Here is a 23,644-nt window from a genome sequence, read left to right as displayed (position 1 = left end):
CAGGGACTTGCAGAGAATGTTAAAGAGGCAAGGGCTGACATTTCTAAAAGGGATTTTTGGTGAAAATATTGAAAATGGCAGACCTCCAAGCTCACAACGCGCGTTGTGAGCTTGGAGGTCGTCTATTTTCGGTACTTGAAGTTGATACCACACTAAACTAAGCATAATCAAGTCAGTATTGGAGATGTGGCGTACGGCATGGAATTCTACACAGAGAGGGCAATTAATTCAACATAAGATACTGTATTCAAGTTCAGGAGAGTTTGGACAATGCATGCAATTCTCTTTGAATGCTGCCTTCAGGTTTGGCATGGAAAGAGGGCATTTGCATGTTTTTCACCATAGTAAAAACTGCATTCATGGTCTGGAGAGTGCACTTTTTACAGACAGGTAAAAGGGGCACTTTTTACAGACAGGTAAAAGGGGCAGGGCTCACGTGCCTGATTATGTCTGTCTTTGTGTCACCAGATCGGGGGTGATCCATCATGGCAGACGTGGATCCAGACACACTGTTAGAATGGCTCCAGATGGGACAGGGAGACGAGCGAGACATGCAGCTCATCGCACTGGAACAACTCTGCATGCTGCTGCTAATGTCTGACAATGTGGACCGCTGTTTCGAAACGTATGTAACCACTGCAGAGTTACAGTCATACTACTGACCACCACAATGCACATACAGTATACAGTTGTACAGTTCACCCCAAAATGACTTTTTTTCTATTGATTAGTCACACCATGGAGACTTTTTATTATACAGTTCTGATACTCACCCCAGTACAGATCTACACTGTGGCAAGTAGTACAATACTACTGCAGAAATATACAGTGCCACTACTGACCACCGTGCAGACATACAGTTATACTATTGACCCCAGCCCAGGACAGTTAGTTACACTACTAAGTCTGGCCACTGTACAGTTACAGTTCTAGTTCTGACCATAGTACAGCACCATTACAGTTACACTACTTGACACTAGTACAGTAAAGTACTGCTGACCCCTCTACCATTATACTACTGACCAGTTCTTACAGTACATATCATATCACTCATTGTTGATGGACCATCTGACCACTGTTTGATAATCTGTGTTTGTGTTTTTCAGGTGTCCTCCCAGGACATTCTTACCAGCGCTATGTAAGATCTTCCTGGATGAGAGTGCTCCAGACAATGTTCTTGAGGTCACAGCCAGAGCCATCACTTATTACCTGGATGTGTCGGCTGAGTGCACCAGGAGGATTGTTGGAGTGGACGGAGCCATTAAGGCCCTCTGCAACAGACTGGTGGTCGTAGAACTCAACAACAGAACCAGCAGAGACCTGGCCGAACAGTGTGTTAAGGTACATACGGTGACAAGCGGACACACAAACATAGAAATGCAGAGATGCTCCGATTGCGATTTTTGGGGCCGATACCGATCAACTGGAATCAGTATCTGCCGATACCGATATTCCCGATCACAGCGTCAAATCCATAGATTCTTCTATTTATTGTGTTACTGTTGCAGCATTTATATATATATCCAATTCAACTTGTAGGTGTTGAAGCTGAGGTTACTTTCAGTTACTAGTGTCCAGGTGAATGTTTTATATCAGGGGTCTTCAACGTTTTCAGGCAAGGGACCCCCACAACCTTTTCATAGATTCCATATAGTTTCATCGTTTGACAGCCCAATCATCAGTGTATTTTGGATTCATGTCAATGTGTGTTTTCAGATATTTAACCACTTGGACCGTCAATACTTAATAAACCATATGGCGATCTACAAGCTCACAACGCCTCGCGCTTGTGAGCTTGTAGATCTGCTATTCTTGGCTAAAGTTCTCCGAATATGGACACTCAGTGGTTAATATAAAAAAGGAGTAAACTTTCTGTCACTCAAATGTTTGGAGGACCCCCTGTAGTAACTCTGAGGACCCCCTATTGAAGACCCATGTTTTATATTGATTCACATTTAATGTATTTTCTATTGACAGGTCCTGGAGTTGATCTGTACCAGGGAGTCTGGTGCGGTGTTTGAAGCTGGAGGTCTGAACTGTGTTCTGAGTTTCATCAGAGACAGTGGACATCTGGTCCATAAAGACACACTACATTCTGCTATGGCTGTCGTGTCCCGACTCTGTAGCAAGATGGAGCCACACGACTCATCACTGGAGACGTGTGTGGAATCACTGTCCAGTCTGCTGAAACACGAAGACCACCAGGTATATAGACGGAATAATATGAGAGTTAACATCTAATGTAGGGCTCTTATCCTCTGTATTGTGAATCTTCAGTGTCTCTTGATGTTATCTAGGCTAGACTGCAGATGCACTAAATCATATTTACGATGTGCGCCATCATGATGATGTATGAAGGGAGCAGTGCTGGAGGGGTTGTGTTGAAATGGGGAGAAGCCGGTGGCGCCAATGGCCTAGTGGTTAAGGTGCATACTAGGGGTGAAAAATAAAATCAATTCATAGATTAATCGCAATGCAGACACGGACGATTATGAATCGATTCACAAATGTCAAAAATCAAAATGTGTTTATTAGTCACACAGTGAGGGGGAAATAATCAATTTGTAGCCCTCGGAATCGAATCGTCAGGTACCTGGAGATTTCCCCCCTTATATAAAGGCTCTATTGAGGCTTGAATCCCAAACCTGATGGCATTTGCTGCTCCCTGTCTCTCTACCTGTTTCCTGTCTCTATACTATAATTAAAGACAGAAAAGCACCCCCCCCCCCCCCCCCCCCCCCAGCACTGATCCTTTCAGACACCCATCGGGGCAGAGGAGAATGGACATCAGTTGCTCTACCAATAATGTACCAGTCGGTCACTAAACCAGTGAGCAATCCAGTCTGCTTGTAACAACCAAGTAATTTCTTTCCAGGTGTCGGATGGAGCGCTGCGTTGCTTCGCCTCGTTGGCTGACCGCTTCACGCGTCGTGGTGTTGACCCCGCCCCTTTAGCCAAACATGGCCTGACAGAGGAGCTGCTGTCTCGCATGGCTGCCGCCGGCGCTACGGCAACGGGCCACTCCTCCTCCTCCTGTAAACCTGCCCGGACCTCCACCGGACCCGCCCCCTCCACCGACAAACTGAGCAACCAAGTTTCAACCATCGTTAGTTTGCTGTCAACGCTCTGTAGGGGGTCTCCACTGGTTACGCATGTAAGAGACAGAGAGACACACACACACACACACACACACACACACACACACACACACACACACACACACACACACACACACACACAAGACACAGACACATGGATGAGTTTACAACTTGAATGTTTAAGAATTAGAATGTTCTGTGAATATCTACAATGGGAAACAATAATGGGCTCTGAGGAAGAGCCTGTTTGGCTTGAAACGTCACTAAACGTATTTGGGAGCAGCAGTTGGTGTGCAGACTATTACTGTTTTTGTAGTAGGTTTGGATGTGCACGTCTTCTGGCTGTTTTTCAGCTTCTCCTTCAAACAATAACAAGCTCACAAGCTTTTTATTGCGACTGTCAGTTCGCAGTTACTATCAAAACCTCACACTTTTCCCCTACTCGTATCTCCGCCACAGTTGCCCCTATCCATGCCAAACTTTGCGCACACACTCCTTGGCTGCCAAACCACGACCTCCACCCCTCATTTCCTCACATGCCCCTCTTCTAGCACCACAATGAGGTTACTTTTTGCGCACACCATATCTCTGGCACTGTTGCCCCTATCCATGCCAAACTTTGCACACACACTCGTTGGCAGGCAAACCACAACCTCCGCCCCTGAGTTCTCACATGCCACTATTCTAGCGCCACCATGAGGCTGCGTCTATACATGCGACCTGAGTCTCTTTGGTTGTGGTCTATTGTTTGCATAAGCAGGACCTTGTGCCTTCTGTGCTGGTTTCTGTGTATTAAATGTACTGTATCTGTGTTAATCTGTCTTTGTTTATTATGTATTTTGTATTTATCCCTGTGTATGTGTGAATGCATACATGACGAGTGTGTTTTTTCTACTGTAGGACTTGCTACGTTCAGCCCTGCCTGACTCCATGGAGGCGGCACTAGGAGGAGATGAACGTTGTGTGTTAGACACCATGCGACTAGTGGACCTGCTGCTAGTGCTGCTGTTTGAAGGCAGGAAGGCGCTGCCTAAATCCACCGCCGGGTCGACGGGTCGAATCCCCGGTCTGAGACGACTGGACAGCACAGGAGAGAGGTCACACCGACAGCTAATAGACTGTATTAGAAGTAAAGACACGGACGCTCTCATAGACGCCATAGATACTGGAGGTAATATGAATAGCAATGATGCTATACTCTGGCCACAGTTAATAGACAGATATAGCCTGGTAAATAGGGAAGGGACGATGTGAAAAATTCATATCACGATTATTGTGACACAATAAATCACGATTTACGATATTGGCGATAATCAAAATCCATGATCCTGGGGCGGAGCTTTTGTAAAACAATTGCAGATTTGCAAAAGTTCATTTTACCCATAGAAGGTTTAATGGTACTGGATATGCAGCTCAGCAAATAAAAGGTGAATTGAACCCAGTGCATGACGGAGGACGATATCACGATAAATTAAATCTCTGCAATACGATTATCGTGAGTGTTTTTTATCACGATAAACTATAATATCAGTTATCGTCCCATCCCTACTGGTAAACCATCCTGGTCTTGTGAATTCTCGTTATCATTTGTCTTCTGCAAACCGGGCCAGTTTTGGGTTTCTGCAAACACCTACCCTAGCCAGACCAGTCTGATGTGAATCCACGCAACCGGGATGGTTTACCAGGCTAATAGACAGATGCCATGTCTTCCTAATATTATTCATAGTAGACCATAAATACTAGAAGTCCTATTAAAAGAGTAGTTCACCCCCAAAATGACTTTTTTTCTATTGATTACTCATGCCATGGAGACTTGAGTTCAATAATATGTTTTTGTATTTGTCGCATTCCTAAGACAAAAATGTGATTATAGTGAATTTACCCTGACGGTTTCCCCATCCAGTGCCATGCATTTGGGTCCCCACCAGGAATCAATAAAATAATAATAAAATGTACTATATAAAAAGTCATTTTGGGGGCGAACTACTCCTTTTAATATTATTATTAGACCATACATACTAGAGGTTGTTAATATTATCAGACCATATATTTGTATAGGCCATATTTATATTAATGAGACCATCGATACAAGACTTAAAATTAATGATTATTTGTCCATAAATACTGGGGGCTAATAGACTTAGAGAAGACACTGAAATACAACTGTTTCTCTCTGTGTGACCGTCTTCCTTTTTCACAGCGTTTGAGGTCAACTTCATGGATGATGTAGGACAAACTCTTCTCAACTGGGCTTCTGCCTTTGGTACACAGGAAATGGTAAAAAGTCAGACACACACACACACACACACACACACACACACACACACACACACACACACACACACTCTTTTGAAATTTGAGTGTGTTTTAGCTAATGCTATGGAGTAATTGTAAATAAGATTGGGTGGTAGACTGGACATTTACCATTACTGTTCATGTTGGTATGTTTGGTACAAGCTTTCCTCACTGTGTGATGTCCTTATGTTTGGTGAAGGTTTTTCGAGTGGCATACCCAGTGACATGCTTCTTGCTTCATCCAAATATAAGGAGAGGACAGGATGTTTATTTATTTATTCATTCTTTATTTTTTGGCACCAGTAACGCCCACTGCTATGCCCTATATTATTCATTATTTTGTGGTGTTATACATGACTTCTCATTCAATGGAACAATATGATTTGGTCTGATATGGTCTGTCATTTGGTCCAGAATTCCTTAATTTACTGTAGATATAACTGATATGAAACTCTGATAAAAACGAAATAGACATCCTTGTCTGTTCTCTATTCTTATTTACATAATAGTGAAGATTAATACGTACGTATTGTCATTTTCAGGTGGAGTTTCTCTGTGAGAGAGGAGCTGATGTGAACCGAGGTCAGAGGTCATCCTCTCTCCACTATGCTGCCTGCTTTGGACGCCCTCAGGTCGCTAAGGTAATGAAGGAACACACACACTCGCAGTGCAAGATTCTCCCCCTCTCTTTAGTATCCCCTCACCCAGAGCAAATAAAGGCAGCGTGTTGGATACATTATTGATGTGATAATAGCCATGCTTTTTCAGTCAACCCCCTCCCCACACTTTAGGGGAATCCCAGGGGATCCTTTCCTTTGGCACGGCACTTACTCGTTGACAATAACTTGAATGTATTTATTCAACCAAAGTATTGATCAATTGCTATTTTCTGCCAGTGTCAGTTGGCCTTATTTGTTGCTTTTCACTACAATGCCCTAGTAATACCAAATCTTAATGTGAGAAAGTAAGACTGACTGTATTACAGTCACTCACATCACAATGAGTGTCTGTCTTGTTTTTCTTGATTCTATGTTTTATTGTTGGATGTGGTAATGTTGTAAATGTCTTCATGTATTTGTTTTTTGTCAGAGCTGAAAAACGTACTGAAACTAAATACCACCAACCTGGTTGTGTGTCAATAAAAGGAACTTGAACTCGCATTACAATATAGTCTTTTCACATGTAGCTAGTAATATGTTTCCTACCATAGCCGTACTCCGCCGTAACTGTCTGTTTATTTGTAGACTCTCCTTCGTCATGGAGCGAACCCCGACCTGAGAGATGAGGATGGAAAAACTCCTCTGGACAAAGCCAGAGAGAGAGGACACAGTGAAGTGGTATCAATACTCCAGTCACCTGGTTAGTATTATTATTACTACAGGACACATTGAAGTAGTGATCTATATTCCAATCACCTGGTATTGCTTTTACTACAGGAAACGGTGAAGTTGGTATACGTGCAATCGTGCATGGTACATTATTTTTTATTTTAGCACTCAGGTGGCCCTCAGCTGTCAGTCAGTTCAAAACGCCAAGTGAAGGTCATTTTGTCTCCGTTGGATGGATACAGTGTATGTTTATTATTTAGTCACAAGCTATTGTTAATACTTTGCATTGCATAACACCCACTTACAGAACTAACCACTTTCAACCTGGCATCCATATTTTGGGCATGTCCTTATAGATGAAAACAAGTTGAACAATTTGTCCAATAATTGCAGAAATGGCAAATAAGAAGCTCACAATGAATCACGATAATGCTTTTTCAAAATAGGTAATTAATGTATGATAAAACAAAATACATTTTTTTGACTGCCTGACATTTTTGTTTTAATTGTAAAACACACCACAAAAGTATTTGACGTGGGAATTACACTAATTATCGAAATGATTAATAAAACATGCTTTGGATGTAGCGTTCACAGAGATTCTGAACTGGCACTTTGTCACTCTATAATGGCACTTTGTCACACTATACTGTAAGTGGAAGCATTTTCTAAATGCTTCCATTTTTGTGGAACTAGTGTCCTGCTTTCAAAAAGGAGATCTAGACGCTGTTTGAAAAAGGCCTATAGGTTATCAGTGCCGTGTGTGTGTCTGTGTTAGGTGACTGGATGTGTCCCGTGAATAAAGGAGATGAGAAGAGGAAGAAAGAAGTGAAAGAAGAAGAGGAAGGAAGTGAACCTAAAGGAGACCCAGAGATGGCTCCAGTTTACCTCAGAAGACTTCTACCCGTTTTCTCTCTGACATTTCAACATACAATGCTACCTTCAATAAGGTACTGCTAACGCTACGCGGTGCAGAGACACTAAATGCCTGAAACAAGCTAACAACCCGTTTACTAGTAGAGCCTAGCTTTGACCTTTTAATGTTAACCTGTGCCCCTGTAGGAAGGCCAGCCTGGCTTTGATCAGGAAGATGATTCACTACAGCGCTGAGGTTCTGCTGAAGGAGGTCTGTGACGGAGAGACGACTCACACACACAACCTGCCCACAACCCTGGTACAGATTACTGCTACTGTACTGGACCAAGAGGTACACAGACTCACACACAGACATTCACGAAAGTCAATATATCAATGTTCAACTTGTTAACCATGAATAACTTGCATTTTCTCTCTCTGTCACTCTCTCTCATCAGGATGATGACGATGGTCACCTGTTAGCTTTACAGATCATTAGAGATCTTGTAGATAAGGGGGGAGAGCTGTTCTTAGATCAGTTGGCCAGACTGGGAGTCATTAACAAGGTTTCTACTCTGGCTGGTCCCAGTGAAGACGAAGACACCCACGAAGACAATAAGACAGACAAGGTGGGTGTTCCTCTGTGTGTATCTTGAGTGAAAATTAACTCCAGAGAGCACCATTTCCCTTTATTATATGCAGGGACCATGTTTATTTAAATCTTTTGTGAGCTTTAAAAGTATTATCTTGGCCTATGGACACTTCACATCCAGGACAATTATCACATCTGTGGGTAGAGCACGAATTGCTTGATTTATACTCCCTATGATGGTTTCACCAAAAATGGCAGGTCAACAAGCTGACAACAAACACGTTGTGTGCTTGTAGATCTGCTATTATCAGGGTATAAATGGGTTGTTAACTAAGCTTAACGTCACTGTCGGGCAGAAACCTTGTATCCAAGTTTTACATTTATGTTTTTTCATAAAGTAAAGCCCTGCTTCATCATACAAGACTGTTGCACAAAACTAGTGAAAATGGCAGATCTACAAGCACACAACGCCTAGCATGGCGAGACGTTTTTTTGCTTGTAGATCGGCTATTTTCACTATTTTGAGTCATTTTTAAAATAAATACAAAACGAACGGTTTCCACCCAAAACGAACGGTTTCCACCCGACAACGACGACGATAAGTTACATCCTCTCCTCCCCTTTTCCTCCAGGAGGATGAACAGCAGGAGGACTCCAAGGAGCTGTTGCAAGGTAAACCGTACCATTGGAGGGAGTGGTCTGTGATCAGAGGCAGAGATTGTCTCTATATCTGGTCTGACGCAGCGGCACTGGAACTCTCCAACGGATCTAACGGCTGGTTCCGCTTCATTCTGGACGGGAAGCTGGCAACCATGTACTCAAGCGGCAGTCCCGAGGGAGGTTCCGACAGCTCTGGTACGCATGCACTTTAACAGACTCTCTTCTCTCTCACACAAACATACACACACTCACTTTTGAGTACAGATTTCGTACAATCTCTCTCGCACACGTACGCACACAATGCATGCTTAGTTTACATGTAGTCAATGTTGCAATATAATTATGGTTCTAACGCTACTTCTATGTGTTTGTTTGCGTAGAGTCTCGTAGTGAGTTCTTGGAGAAGTTGCAGAGGGCTCGGTCCCAGGTCAAAGCAGTTTCCAGTAGCCAGCCCATTCTGTCCAGTGTGGGTCCAAACAAACTGGTGGTAGGGAACTGGTCTCTGACCTGCCTGAAAGAGGGGGAACTGGCGATTCACAACTCGGATGGACAGCAAGCCACCATCCTCAGAGAAGACCTGCCAGGGTTTGTGTTCGAGTCGAACAGAGGAACCAAACACTCCTTCACAGCTGAGACCTCGCTGGGTAAATAAATATATTCTTATACCTGTAATATGATTTCCTCCTTAATCGCTTTCAAATTTCACAACTTGCATTGTTCCTGGCTTGCATGGTCCCTGAGTAGGCTGATGCCCAAAGGGCACCAGTCTAGTTATATACTGTATATGTATATAGTTGGTGAAAGAGTGTACATTTTTGGAGCTGTGTGAAGCACAGGCTCCCTATACGTGGCCGTGTGGGTCTGTGTGTGTGTGTGTGTGTCTGTATGTAGCCTGAACTTCCTAAACTTCGGCACGCTACTAGTCCCACAGTTTTGCCACCACACACTCGCGCCATATGTCAAATCGAACGGCTTACTCGGGAATAGTCGGCTAGTAACTTGCTAAGAGAAAGGTTCAATAGTTTAATTGATATTAATTTATTAGTGAATTAATTTTCCCCATTGACTTATAATGGGAATGGCAAAAACTCACATTCAATTATTTTTTTTCTCGCAAACCATAGGGGCTACAGTTTCAAACCTCGGAGAGGAGATTCATAATGATTTTAAGAATGAATCGAAAAATAATTACATCACTCGGCCTCATGGTGGCGCTATAACGGCCCACTTTACGTTTTGCCCCGTAACTCTTGAACCGTAGATCGGAAAATTAAAATTCTCTTTTCCCTGGATTCCTTGGGTCAAGACGCATCTCCCCATATAGGCCACGCCAATTTGCGCCAGGATAGATTTTCCGCCATCTTGAATTTTCTCCAAAACACACTTTTTGCTCCTTTTCCTACATATTTTCTTCAAATTGCACAAAAAACGGTACACATGATCTATGAACCCATGCAATGAACATACTCAAGGGATATTGCGATAGTCCATTCCGTTCGTTCGTAACGGGCTTCCAAAGTTAGCGGGAGGGGCCTGTTTTGCAAACAATAGCCATAAATCACAAACAAAACGTCGAGTCAACACTGAATTTCAACCACTGGTCGGGGGTGGCATACTCAACGAATCCCCAAAAGCATTTCCACTTGGCCACATGGTTGCGCTATAACGGACCACTTGCCTCGCAACTCTGGAACCGTAGGTCGGAAAATTACAAATATTTTTTCCTTGGGTCAAGACGCATCTCCCCAAATAGGCCCTGCCCATTTGCATCTACACACACACACACACACACACACACACACACACACACACCCACACACAGCTCCACTTCACACGGGTGTGATTTTTTCAATTACTTTTACTCTTATACTGACTGTATTTGAAATGTTCATTGTTTTCCAGGTTCAGAGTTTGTGACCGGCTGGACGGGCAAACGAGGGAGAAAACTAAAGTCAAAGTTGGAAAAGACAAAGCAGAAAGTGAAGCAAACGGCGCGAGAGCTTTATGAAGAACACTTTAAAGCTGTGGAGAACATGCCCAGAGGAGTGGTGGTCACTCTGAGAAACATCTCCACACAACTAGAGTCTGCATGGGAACTCCACACACACAGACAGGTAACACACAATACATTTAATGAAGGTTATTTATTTAAAATGCACTTAAATTTGAACAAATCTCAAAGTGCTACACTAAACGATATGAATATGTGTTTTCTTCTAGTGTCAGGAAGGAGAAAACACCTGGAGGGATTTGATGAAGACAGCTCTGGAGAATCTGATTGTGGTTCTAAAAGACGAAAACACCATTTCTCCTTACGAGATGTGCAGCAGTGGTCTGGTCCAAGCTCTGTTTACTGTCCTCAACAGTGTAAGAAGAACCTGCCTTACCGTCCTGAACAAAACACACTGTCTGACTAGTTTTAATTACATAACAAAACGGTCTTAACCCATTTAGACCTGAACCCATCCTAACCTAAGTTTTCAGAATATTCTTTTTCAAAATAATAATTCCTCTAAACTGGTATTAAATGTGTATATTTTATGTTTGTTTGAGCAGAGCTCAGACCTGGATGTGAAACAGGACTGTAAACCTCTGATGGAGAGGATCAACGTCTTTAAAACTGCCTTCAGTGAAAACGAAGACAACGAAAGGTACAGATCCAGCATTTCGCACGTTATCCTATAGTTTTGTTATCCTATTGTATTTATGAATTCCCCTGAGTGTTTTGTCTGAGGAAATGGCAATAGGCGGTCAAACTATAGAGCGCATTCACACTATGCTGCTGTTTGTGGTGTGTGTGCGTGTGCGTGCGTGCATGTAGTCGTCCAGCTGTTGCCTTGGTGAGGAAGTTGATTGCTGTTCTGGAGTCGATAGAACGTCTTCCTTTACACCTGTATGACACACCTGGAGCTACGTACAACCTACAGGTATCTATTTGGCTGTCTGTTTGGATATACACAACCTATAGATAGCTGTCTGCCTGTCTCTGTTTTTCTGTTTATACGATCTAGAGGTATCTGTCTGCATGTCTGTACATACAACCTATAGGTTCCTTTCTATGTGAGGTAACTGTTGCGTAGGACAAAGCGGTGACTGTCACTTGATCTGTACATGTATCCACCAGAGAATACCTGAAAACAGAATTGAGCTGAGCTGTGTGGCTGTCTGTCAACGCCCTCTAGTGGGCAAACCTGTGGATAGAGTGACAAAGAGGCAGACAGACAGCCTGATTACAATACTTTTGCACTGGCTCTTCGCATAGCTCAACTAATAAGGAATGTTAATTCCTTACGCTGATGAACATCGTGACTGTTCTAGCCGGTCACAGAGCCAACCGGACATGATTACAGTAATGGTGTTTATATGACGTGTCTCTACATTTTAAAACTATCCAGTTGTATGATATTGGCACATTTACAGTATATGTGTATGTTAATGTACTTTGTTCAAGTAAAAGTTAACTGGTGAAGGTAAAATAAATAAATCAATATTTATTGTGTGTGTGTGTGTGTGTGCGTGCGTGTGTGTGTGTGTTAGATTCTGACTCGGAGGTTGCGGTTCCGTTTGGAACGAGCTCCAGGAGAGACGGCTCTGATCGACAGAACGGGAAGAATGCTGAAGATGGAACCTTTGGCCACAGTGCAGTCGCTGGAACAGTACTTATTAAAGATGGTAATGCTACAAACTGTTTACACACTATATACACAGTTCTGTCACTGGAACAATACCTATTAAAGACGGTAATAATACAAACTTTACACACTGGAATAATACGCATTTTCACATCATACACAGTAACACAACGTGATGTTATACCCTCCTCATCTCTTATACACATGATGCACTTTTCTTCTCCTCCAGGTGGCCAAACAGTGGTATGATTTTGAGCGTTCATCCTTCATGTTTGTTCGGCGGCTGAGGGAAGGACAGAGTTTCTCCTTCAGGCATCAGCACGACTTTGACGAAAACGGAATCATCTACTGGGTTGGAACCAATGCCAAGTAAGTACTGTGCTCCACAGTACTGCAAAAAACATGTATACACTTTATAGAAGACTATCTCTTAAGAAATAGATTCTAAGACGGGACACATTTCAGGTTATTTCATGAAATTCACATTAAGTCCCCCCCCAAGATCTATACTTGGACACCTCCTTGTTTTCGCTTTTACAATCTCTTTGACGAAAATAGCCGATCTACAGTACAAGCTCACAACGCATCATGTTATGAGCTTGTAGATCTGCTATTTTCGAATAGGGACGAGAGATCATGGAATGAAAAGTGTTCTACTTATATTTGCGCCTCCTGATTGATATTTGTACGGTTTTCCTGTAGGACTGCCTATGAGTGGGTGAACCCTGCGGCTTACGGGCTGGTGGTGGTGACGTCATCAGAGGGTCGTAATCTCCCTTACGGCCGTCTCGAGGACATCCTGAGCCGAGACAGCTCCGCCCTCAACTGTCACACCAACGATGACAAGAACGCCTGGTTCGCCGTGGACCTGGGACTGTGGGTCATCCCAACAGCCTACACTCTACGACATGCTAGGTAAGGCTGGGCGATATTAGGAAAACCTTCGATTTATTCGATAACGTTGTTGAATACCTTTATCAATATTACTCACGATATTAGTAAAACAATTGCATTATAGAGATTTTAATGTTTTTAGGCTTTAGGTCCACTGCCTGCCTAACCCAGATAATGAATATAGCATATGTTGCATGTGCTACGTGCATGCATAGTGTGTCTGACACATACACAATACACAAGTTGACACATACACCATATACCTCACTTCAAGCCTCTTCATCGATATTTATACCTTGCACGCTGATACCTCGATATCGATTCATTTTCAATATATTGCCCAGGCTTAATATAATACATACATCCATACAGACGATATAGATTAGACATGGGTCAATTCGCTTTGACGTTTCTGATGTGGTCTGGATCTAGAGCGGATACAGAAAGGTGGGTGAATGTATTTGTGTGTTATTGCCAGTTACAGAAGGTGGCCTCTAGAACGGATCAGGCACGAGTTTAATGGATCTTCACCTGGGCCATTTGATGGATAAAGTATTAACTAAATGTGTCTTGTCTCTCTGTCTGCAGGGGTTATGGCCGCTCTGCACTGAGGAACTGGGTGTTTCAGGTTTCTAAAGACGGTCAGAGCTGGATGACGCTCTTCACACACACTGACGACTGCAGTCTGAATGAACCAGGGTACATATACGTGTACACACCAATGACTGTAGTCTGAAAGAGCCGGGGTTTACACACACACAATTTATAGTCAAAACATTGACGTGTGTGTGTTTATTTACATGTGTGTACTGTATGTAGGTCTACAGCTACGTGGCCGTTGGAGGTGAGTCGTGAGGAGAGGCAGGGTTGGAGGCACATCAGGCTGAGGCAGATGGGGAAGAACGCCAGCGGACAGACTCACTACCTGTCTCTGTCTGGACTGGAGATCTACGGAAACGTCACTGGAGTCTGTGAAGACCAGCTAGGTAAGCAGTACTGGCGTTTGGGGATGGGACCATATGAACATTTCATGTTTCAATTTTTAATTCAATAATTGAAATTGCAAGAGAAAAAGATAGCAGATCTACAAGCTCACAATGAGTCCCAACACGACGTGTTGTGAGCTTGTAGATCGGCTAGTTTTTGGCAAAGAGATTTGGTAGAGTGAAATAAAGAATGTATGTTATTTCCAGGTCAGTTTTACCAATAGAGGGTTTAAATGGTACCAGATAGGCAGCTCAGCAAATAAGAGGTGAATTGACCCCAGTGCATGACTGAGGACAATTTCACTATAAATTGAAATCTCCACGATACGATTATAAGTGTTTTTTTTTATCTCAATAAACAGATGCTCAACAATATAGACTTGTCTCATCGTTAGGTAGTAATCATCAATGTCTCCTCTATCCCCAGGTAAAGCTGTGAAAGAGGCTGAGGCTAACCTGCGGCGGCAGCGGCGCTTGTTTCGGTCTCAGGTTCTGAGGTTCATGGTTCCTGGAGCCAGGGTCATCCGAGGAATCGACTGGAAGTGGAGAGACCAGGATGGAACTCCACCAGGAGAGGGAACTGTCACTGGAGAGGCCCATAATGGTACGAACATTAACACGTCTTAACTCTACTGCAATTGGACACGTGGTCGTAGTGAGCTCGAGGATCCGGATTCAAATCTGACCCCCCGTCTTAACTCGCATGTCTCTCCCCTCTCTCTGTCCTTCCTGTCTACACTGCACTGATGTATTTTAAAATGTTGAAAATAATTGCGACCGTAAGGTCGCAGTTTAGTATGAAAACCTCCACCGGCCGTCCGTCGGTCACACGTGCGGTCGACCGCACGTCACACGTGCGGTCGACGTGTGATGAGGTCACGATGAGTCATCTATGCCCAAATATAGATTTCTAGGTCAGATGGCCCATAGAGTTTGTGATGTCAAACCTAGCAACCCAATATAAACAAACCTGATGTCAGACCTGAAGTATCCTTTTATACCCATATATGGAGATACAGAGATCTCCATATATGGGCATATTAGAAAGCCCATATATGGGCATATACGGATGACATCAGGGATATCCATATATGGGCATAAAAGGGACAAGGGCTTACAGTTAAGAGATCTCCATATATGGGCATATCAGAAAGCCCATATATGTTCATATACTGATGACATCAGGAATATCCATATATGGGCATAAAAGGGACAAGGACTTACAGTTAAGAGATCTCCATATATGGGCATAAAGGGACAAGGACTGTTACAGTAGATATAGAGATGTCCATATATGGGCATAAATGAACAAGGGCTGACAAACACTGAGATCTCCATATAACCTATGGGAATATAAGGGACGAGGACTGTCAGCTTGTAGACCTATTTTCTAAATATTGTTGTACATTAAAAACTTGAAATGGGTCGTTCTGCATAGTACTTGGGATTTGTTGATGTAAATGTTCACATAGAGTGTAATAATTGGTAAAACAAACTTTTGGCCTATTTGTGGAGATAAGCGACCAACGGTCGCTTATCTCCCGATTAGGGAGTCTTACTGGTATATTTCCCTTCCTGTCCGTAGGTTGGTTAGACGTAACGTGGGATTCCGGAGGATCAAACTCCTACAGGATGGGAGCAGAAGGCAAGTTTGACCTCAAACTGGCTCCAGGTTACGACCCCGAAGCCAAACCCGTCTCCGCCTCCACGGGCACAGGCCCCTCCCTGTCTGCCTTAGGCCCCTCCTCCTCGGTCCTGGGTTCCGCCTCTCAGCTGCAGCAGGGCTGGAGCTCCCTGGTGAAGAACAACTGTCCAGATAAAGGCAGGAAGGGCAGCAGCAGCTCGGTGTGCAGCCTGGCCTCCTCTTCAGACCTCAGCCTTTCGTCCGCGGGAGGCGGTCTGAGACAAGGCCTCCTGTTGGACCAGGGCTCCGTAGTGGGCGGAGTGGGCGTGGTCGGCTCTGACGGACAGCAGCGGGAGCCCATCGTGGTGCTGTCGTCGGTGGAGGGCGGCTCCGCCTCCATCGCCATGACGGCCGACGGCGCCGTGGTCATCCCCGGCAACGAGGACTCCTCCACCAGCATCTCCACGGCGACGGACCCGGCCACGGCCATCTCCGTGGGGCCGGTGAGCGTGAGCTCCCCCGACGTCAGCTCCGTCTCGGAGTCCTCCGGCAAGGACGGCGCGCCTTCCCAGCGTCCCCTCTGCTCCTCCGGAGCCGTCCGGCTGTCCGTCAGCTCGCTGCTGGCCGCCGGGGCCCCCATGTCCTCCAGTGCCTCCGTCCCCAACCTGTCCTCCAGAGACACCAGCCTCATGGACACCTTCGTACGCCGAGCGCCCAACATGTCCCGCACCAACGCCACCAACAACATGAACCTCAGCAGGAGCAGCAGCGACAACAACACCAACACGCTGGGCCGCAACGTCATGAGCACCGCTAGTAAGTTCTGATATCGAAGCTGGTCGTAAGTTTATCATTACACTTCTGGCACTGTTTAGGGCTGTCACCGTTATTTACATGACCATTAATTGTCACACAAATAATTGCGATTAACGATTGAATTGTGTTTGTCGTTGAACACCGGAGCATATGAATAAAAATTACATTTCTGTCTGGCTTTTAGGTTCTGAAGTTGCACAAGGCAGATATGACAAATGACCTAAATTGGCTTTTAGGTTCTGAAGTTGCACAAGGCAGATATGACAAATGACCTAAATTTACAAAGAAATTACTATAATTGAAAAAAAAGCATGAATAGTGGAAATGCCTGATCTACAAGCTCACAGCGCATCGCGTCTCAATGCGTTGTATGCTTGTAGATGTGCTATTTTTGAAAATGTTTGAAAGGATCTGAACATTTTACAACATGTACGCGATTAGTCAATTATGTAGTAATTGTGACAGGCCTAGTACTGTTATGGTATGTTCTGTTGCATACTGTATAACCCTTACTATTACTCTCTCAATCGCTTACATTTGATATTGAGTATCTGCTGATATATTTTAGCTTGGCACTAGAGAGTACGCCCTGAGACTGGGAGGTGGTTGTTCGATCCCCTGGCCGACCATACCAAAGATTATAAAAATGGTACCTCCCTGCTTAGCACTCGGCATCAGTGATTGGATTGGGTGTAGGTCTCTGTGATGTACTACTAGCGGCATGTCCAAGGGTTAGACTACTGGTACATAACCACTAGGGGATATACTTGTACAACAATCCCCCTCACACCACAGAAAATGGGATAGGCTCCTGACCTGTGGACCACGTGGCTCGGGAACCCAACCTTGTTTCGCAATGCTACTTTCTTGGTAGCAGTAGCACCGTTGACTGTATTTGTGTCGACAGCTACTTAACCCATTTAGGCCTAGAATTAGTGAATGCTTTAACCAGTGAAAAATAGCAGATATACAAGCTCACAGCGCGGCACCGAGTGCCGCGCTGCGAGCTTGTAGATCTGCTATTTTTGAAAAAGTTGTGAAAATGTGTGCAAATCTTTGAATATATGTATTTTCAAAGCGAACGTTTGTAACTCAAATTTTGCTTCTGGGTGGTCCCTGGAACTAAATATTTTGAGATGGGGGTCCGTGGCCAAATAAATCTCATTTTGGGGATCCTTCACATGAAAAGGTTTGAGAACCACTGCACTGACATAGTAGTCTCTCAAGAACAGACTAACTGAGCTCCAGTTAAGTGAAAAGGACCTTTTCTTTGACGATGGCTGGCCAGATTGCCGACGTAGAAACATAGGTTTTTCAAAAAATCTTAGAAGGATTAAAAAGACACTTACAGAATCGGGTCCAAATTCTAATGTTCACGATTTTTCAAAAATAGCAGATCTACAAGCTCGCAGCGCGGCACTCGGTGCCGCGCTGTGAGCTTGTATATCTGCTATTTTTCAATAGTTAAAGCATAAAATAATGATACACAATAATGTGTACCCCGTTCTAAATGGGTTAGGTTGACGATTAACCGTAAATTTCATTTAACTTCGTTGACGACGTGTTGATTAGGGCGATTATGTAATAATTGTGACAGGTCTATTAACAGCATCACCTCTGATGGGAGCTCAGAGTTTTCCAAACCTGACAACCACTGGAACAACCTCCACTGTTACCATGTCAACTTCCATAGTAACCAGCAGCAACAACGTCGCCACAGCGACCACGGGGTTGTCGGTGGGCCAGTTGCTAAGTAACACCCTGACAACCAGCCTGACGTCGACATCCAGCGAGAGCGACACTGGACAGGAGGCGGAGTTTAGTTTGTACGGTCAGTCACCACTCTATATTTATTTACAGCTGTGCTCGAAATTATTCAACCCCCGCTGACAAATTTGTTCATTGCTGTAACCACTGTTCCTTTGACTTGGAACTTGTCAACTATGCTCAAAACTGTACTTTTTGGAACATTCGGTGTCTTCGGCAATTGTTTTATATCCTTTTCCTTTTTTTTACAAACGTTTCTAACCTCTCTAATCACAGTCAACAAGTCAACAGACTTCTAGTCATGCCAGATTGCACATCTGATGCAACTGTTTAAGCCCTTGATTAGTCGACTGCAGTTGATTACAGATGTTTTCAGGTATAATTAAGAGTTGAATAATTGAAGGTGAAAGTGGCGTTGAGAGTGGCATTTAGCATTGAATTTGGAAAAAAACACAACAAATGTTACTTTTGAGCTATTTACATTCTTCTTGTATGATTTATTTATTTCATTCAGTTGTCAGTTTCTGAATTTAGCCAATAAACCAGATTTGCAGAGAGGGAGGGTTGAATAATTTTGAGCACAACCGTACAATTTAGGCATTTAGCAGATGGTCTTAATCCAGAGCAAGGTAAACACGAGGTAATAACATCAAATGCATAGAAATGGTTATCTTGGATCATGGTTAAGCCAAGAACTTATAATCAGTTATAATATCACACATATCACAGACACGCACAACACAAGTGTGTAAGGTACTCTGCCACTCAGAGTGACAACTGACCAATCACAGCGTGTCTTTTTCCGGGACTAACATTCAATTAAAAGGAGCTTTATTGGCATGAGGAGACAAACGTTTACATTGCCAAAGTAAGTGCCTCTGAGAAAGAGGGAGTCCCGTGTCTGATTGGCCTACCGAACATCCCCTTTTGTGACGCACGCAGAAGCGTCCTTCGGAATTCCACAAGCTTGCCCGCCAAAGAAATGCCAGTCCTTTTTTACCTTCGCCCCCAGAGCTGGAGGAAGCGTCTACCTTTCTATAGCCGCGTCTCAAGTCCTTAAATAATTCCTATTTCCTTCACTTGTTTCCTATTTCCTTGTATGTTAGTCCCGCCCACTGGGAGTTGGCCTATCACCTGTGATGTTGTCATCAGAAATGGCCAATGGGATGTCTCCTCTTCTCTTTTTCCTCAATGGGACAAGAGTGTATGGCTGCAGGCCTGGAGACACCTCCCTCAGCAGATCTTTCTTGTCAGATCTTTCGTCTCAGTACGGAAGTACTCAGAACGGAAGTACTAACGGCAAGTCTACAGGGTCAACAAAGGCGGAGCCGACATTGCAAGCGGCGCGAAGGCCAGCGGACCTTGGTCCTGCTCTTCGCCCCGCGAGTGGCCGCGAAGAGCGGGCCAGGGCCGCGCGGCCGGCGGAGCGCCGCGCGAGTTACGAAGCCGTGGTGAATGCAATCGTTATATTTATGCCCAGGCCGTAAGGCCTGGGCAAGCCCACGATAAACATCAGCATTGATGGCTGAATGGATAGCGTCGCCGACTTGCGTGCCAGAGATCACTAGATCGAATCTCACCGTTGCCCCACTGCACACGTCCCCGAAGCACTAGGGGGCAGTAGAGTCAAGTAATTAGGTACTTCCGTACTGAGACGAAAGATCTGACAAGAAAGATCTGCAGAGGGAGGTGTCTCCAGGCCTGCAGCCATACCCATCTCCAATGGGAGGGACTAACTTACAAGCAAGGAAATAGGAAATAGGATTAATTTAAGGATGTGAGACGCAGCTCTGTCTCTGACTGGCTGTCTTGTGAACTTCCTGCAGACTTCCTGGACAGCTGTCGTGCTAACACCCTATTGGCTGAGCTGGACGATGAGGAAGACCTTCCAGAACCAGATGATGAAGATGACGAGAACGAAGACGACAACCAGGAGGAGCAGGAGTACGAGGAAGTGCTGGTAAGAACAATATTGTAACATTGTACTCTTATCCGACCACCTCACACTGAGATGGTCTGGTAAGTAATAGTGTATGCACATGAAATCATCATCAGTGGCAAAAGACTACTTTCTGCCCTTGACAGCCCATACATCCTAACAGAAAAGTCCTATCTGATTGAATTAAACAACGTTAAGCTCACTTTGCCACTCGATTTGCCGTTCACTTTCTGCATGCGCATACCCTCTATACTATAGCATTGTATAGGGGTGGGCCATATATGGTGATGAATATCGTTGAGATGATACAATGTCTCCACGATATGCCTTTTCAGAGATATCGTATATATTGTGATACAATGAGGGAGCCTTATAAAAAATCCTGTTGAATTGTTAATACAGAGATTCATTGCAGAATGTAATTTAAACTTGAATATTGGTCTAAATCAGTAGTTCTCAAACTTTAAAATGTCATGGTCTCCCCTTAACTCTGACGGTATACAAATGAAACCAAATGGATTTTGTTTCATTTGTATACCATCAGAGTTACATACTTGTAAGGGTCAATTTAGCCCTCGCCAAAGGAACCCAGAGATTCCCTGGACCCTAGATGGTCTGTTACTCCTTTTTCCTTTAGTTTCGTTACCTTATAGTGGTTGTACTGATACTGTAAGTAACTTGAAAAATAACCATAAAAACCAACATGGGAAAAGAATCGTGATAAGATCGTGTATCGTGATACAGCTTGAAAAAATATCGCAATATTGTATTTTTCCATATCGCCCACCCCTAGCATGGTATACTTTATTGTACTCTTATCAGACCACTGAGAGATCACGCAGGCATGTTGCAAAAGAACCTGACTGACGCAGTGGAAAGAATTATGTAAAAAATTATTTCCATCAAACCTCCCAATGTGGAGGAAGAAGGCTTGGAGCATATATTGTGACCTCTCCATATTTAAATGTATGGTTCTTGGTTTCTTTTTCACATGTAAGCGATTCCCAAACCACATATTCAGATGTACGCAGATGATGCTGTTATACTGACTCATGGAAAGAGCTATGCAGAGGTGTCAACGGTTTTAACTTCTGTTCTGACCAGCGTTCAGGACTGGCTTACAGACTCATGCCTGCTCCTGAATGCAAAAAAGACGGTCTGCATGGCTTTTTCCAAAAGACCAGTTGTGATGGAATCATCAAATGTGTTTCTGGGTGGAGAGGAACTTGAACTTGTGTCAGAGTTCAAGTACCTCGGGGTCATGTTAGACTCAACTCTAACCTTTAAAAAACATGTAAAAAAGGTTACAAACACAATCAAGTTCAACCTTCAGAACTTTAAACAAATCATACCTTTTTTGGCAGTTAGTGCTGCTAAATCGTATCTCCAATGCATGATCCTATCACACATTGAGTACTGTTTCACAAACTGGTCTTGCGCAGGTATAACGACTCTCAAACCCATTGAACAGCTATATAAGAGTGCGCTTAAGGTATTCGATAGGAAACCCCACTCATATCACCATTGTAATATTCTTCAGAGGTACCGTTTTTTGAGTTTCGCTAATTTTAAGGTTTTTAAACAGGTCAGTATCATATATAAGACCCTAAATGGTCTATGCCCACCTCCCCTAAAGGAATTCATAAAAAGGAAGCCTGATAGAGGACTCAATACTAGAGCAATCACTAGAGGGGATTGCGAAGTACCGTACCGGGTAACCGCTTTTGGAAAAAACACCCTTTCAGTGCAGGGATGTTCAATCTGGAATGACCTACCTCTAACAATAAGAGACTGTTTGTCATTTCCATCCTTCAAGTTCAATCTAAAAAAATGGTTAGTTGACAATCAAACCTGTGACCATGTATAGTTCTAAGAGTACAGCTCATGCCATGTACGTATATTTTTAACTATCCTTTTTTAATGTAGGGTACTGTTAGTAATATGTGTTGTTTTTTTTTGTTTTTTTTTCTTGGTTTCAGGAAAAATAGTATTTGTATGTATGTTCTTAGGCGCCCTCTCCTAATGTAGGGTTACTGTTTGTTGGTATGTATTGTTTTGTCTTCATGTGGGGACTACGGATGAAATTTAGCATTCTTGCTAATTCCGGCTTATTTACATTGCATTCATGTAGTGTTCATTAATATGCATTGTCCCGTCTAAATAAACAAATAAAGTAAAGTAAGTAAGTTGTCCTCAAAACCCCAACCCCAAAAGTTGAGATTGAGTGAGATGCATGCTCTTCGGTACATGAGGCAGCGAGTGCCAAACGATACCATATGATGAAGTAGGGCACTAATTTGCAAAAAAACAACAACGTTGAAATGGCAAGATAAAATGTTTCTGCCCAAAAGTGACGATGTTGCCACTTTATGTACTAGTCTACTTATTTTGTATCTTACTTACTGTCTATTCAAATGCCTTGCAAATGTTTTATGATCCAACAGATGGAGGGATGGGAGAGACGAGGAGAAAGAAGATTGTAGGTTTTGTTCGTTAGTAATATTGATGTGTGTTCATTGTTTAGGAGGAGGAGGAGTACGAGTCTAAAGGAGGAAGGAGGAGAACATGGGATGATGATTTTGTTTTAAAGAGACAGTTTTCTGCTCTGGTTCCTGCTTTCGACCCGAGACCCGGAAGAACCAACGTCCAGCAAACCACAGACCTGGAAATACCTGCACCGGGTACCAATACGATTACATCAATACACATACAGTACATACAGAGGTTTACAGAGGCAGGGAGTGTTTTTCTAAGTTTCAGTTGGAGGAAACTATACAAACTAACCCACTCTCCTTGTCACAGGTTCTCCTCGCTCTGAGGTACAGGAGGAGGTGGAGTGTGCTCCGTCCCCCCACCTGGCTCTCATCCTCAAGGTAATCAATCAAATATAAACATCAATGACGCTCCTGGTTCGATTCAAGGCCTGCCGGACCATTTGCGTGCGATTCCCTTCTTCCCTCTTTGCAAGTCTGCATTTTCACTCCACTTTTACTATCAAAGAAAGTCTAAAAAACAGACACACACACACGCGCACACAAAAAATAGGTTACAGATTGCTCAAGTACTACAGTACGCGTTACTAAATTAAATAGTTGAACAAGAAATTTCTCCGGCCCTCAGCCCCTTGGGTTTCTGACAATGTGACCCCCTGAACAATT

At 43.6% G+C, this 23,644-nt stretch overlaps 1 protein-coding gene across 4 annotated transcripts in view; it reads left to right on the top strand.

Moving 5' to 3' along the window:
- hectd1 (HECT domain containing 1) overlaps window positions 1–23,644 on the top strand; it is a 41,459-nt gene that overhangs the window by 4,087 nt on the left and 13,728 nt on the right. Inside the window, exons 3-30 of one of the 4 annotated variants that reach the window (XM_080750053.1) lie at window positions 469–625; window positions 1,107–1,341; window positions 1,978–2,205; window positions 2,876–3,154; window positions 3,999–4,269; window positions 5,299–5,375; window positions 5,936–6,034; window positions 6,638–6,752; window positions 7,500–7,671; window positions 7,784–7,928; window positions 8,035–8,205; window positions 8,813–9,023; window positions 9,209–9,472; window positions 10,731–10,942; window positions 11,049–11,195; window positions 11,385–11,479; window positions 11,650–11,755; window positions 12,366–12,500; window positions 12,690–12,829; window positions 13,163–13,375; window positions 13,943–14,053; window positions 14,174–14,340; window positions 14,768–14,944; window positions 15,926–16,780; window positions 18,378–18,611; window positions 20,374–20,507; window positions 23,011–23,167; window positions 23,289–23,359. In XM_080750053.1, coding sequence (XP_080606179.1) covers window positions 486–625; window positions 1,107–1,341; window positions 1,978–2,205; window positions 2,876–3,154; window positions 3,999–4,269; window positions 5,299–5,375; window positions 5,936–6,034; window positions 6,638–6,752; window positions 7,500–7,671; window positions 7,784–7,928; window positions 8,035–8,205; window positions 8,813–9,023; window positions 9,209–9,472; window positions 10,731–10,942; window positions 11,049–11,195; window positions 11,385–11,479; window positions 11,650–11,755; window positions 12,366–12,500; window positions 12,690–12,829; window positions 13,163–13,375; window positions 13,943–14,053; window positions 14,174–14,340; window positions 14,768–14,944; window positions 15,926–16,780; window positions 18,378–18,611; window positions 20,374–20,507; window positions 23,011–23,167; window positions 23,289–23,359 — 5,361 coding nt within the window. In that variant the 5' untranslated portion in view covers window positions 469–485. Of the gene's footprint in view, window positions 1–468; window positions 626–1,106; window positions 1,342–1,977; window positions 2,206–2,875; window positions 3,155–3,998; window positions 4,270–5,298; window positions 5,376–5,935; window positions 6,035–6,637; window positions 6,753–7,499; window positions 7,672–7,783; window positions 7,929–8,034; window positions 8,206–8,800; window positions 9,024–9,208; window positions 9,473–10,730; window positions 10,943–11,048; window positions 11,196–11,384; window positions 11,480–11,649; window positions 11,756–12,365; window positions 12,501–12,689; window positions 12,830–13,162; window positions 13,376–13,942; window positions 14,054–14,173; window positions 14,341–14,767; window positions 14,945–15,925; window positions 16,781–18,377; window positions 18,612–20,373; window positions 20,508–23,010; window positions 23,168–23,288; window positions 23,360–23,644 lie in introns of all 4 variants that reach the window. The other 3 variants (XM_080750054.1, XM_080750052.1, XM_080750051.1) reach the window with 3 other exon arrangements.

The sequence above is a fragment of the Nannobrachium achirus genome (genome assembly GCF_963921795.1).
Source record: "Nannobrachium achirus genome assembly, chromosome: 20".
Classification (NCBI taxonomy): domain Eukaryota; kingdom Metazoa; phylum Chordata; class Actinopteri; order Myctophiformes; family Myctophidae; genus Nannobrachium; species Nannobrachium achirus.
Note: the sequence above shows the minus strand (reverse complement) of the source record. Positions and strands in the feature narration are given on the sequence as shown.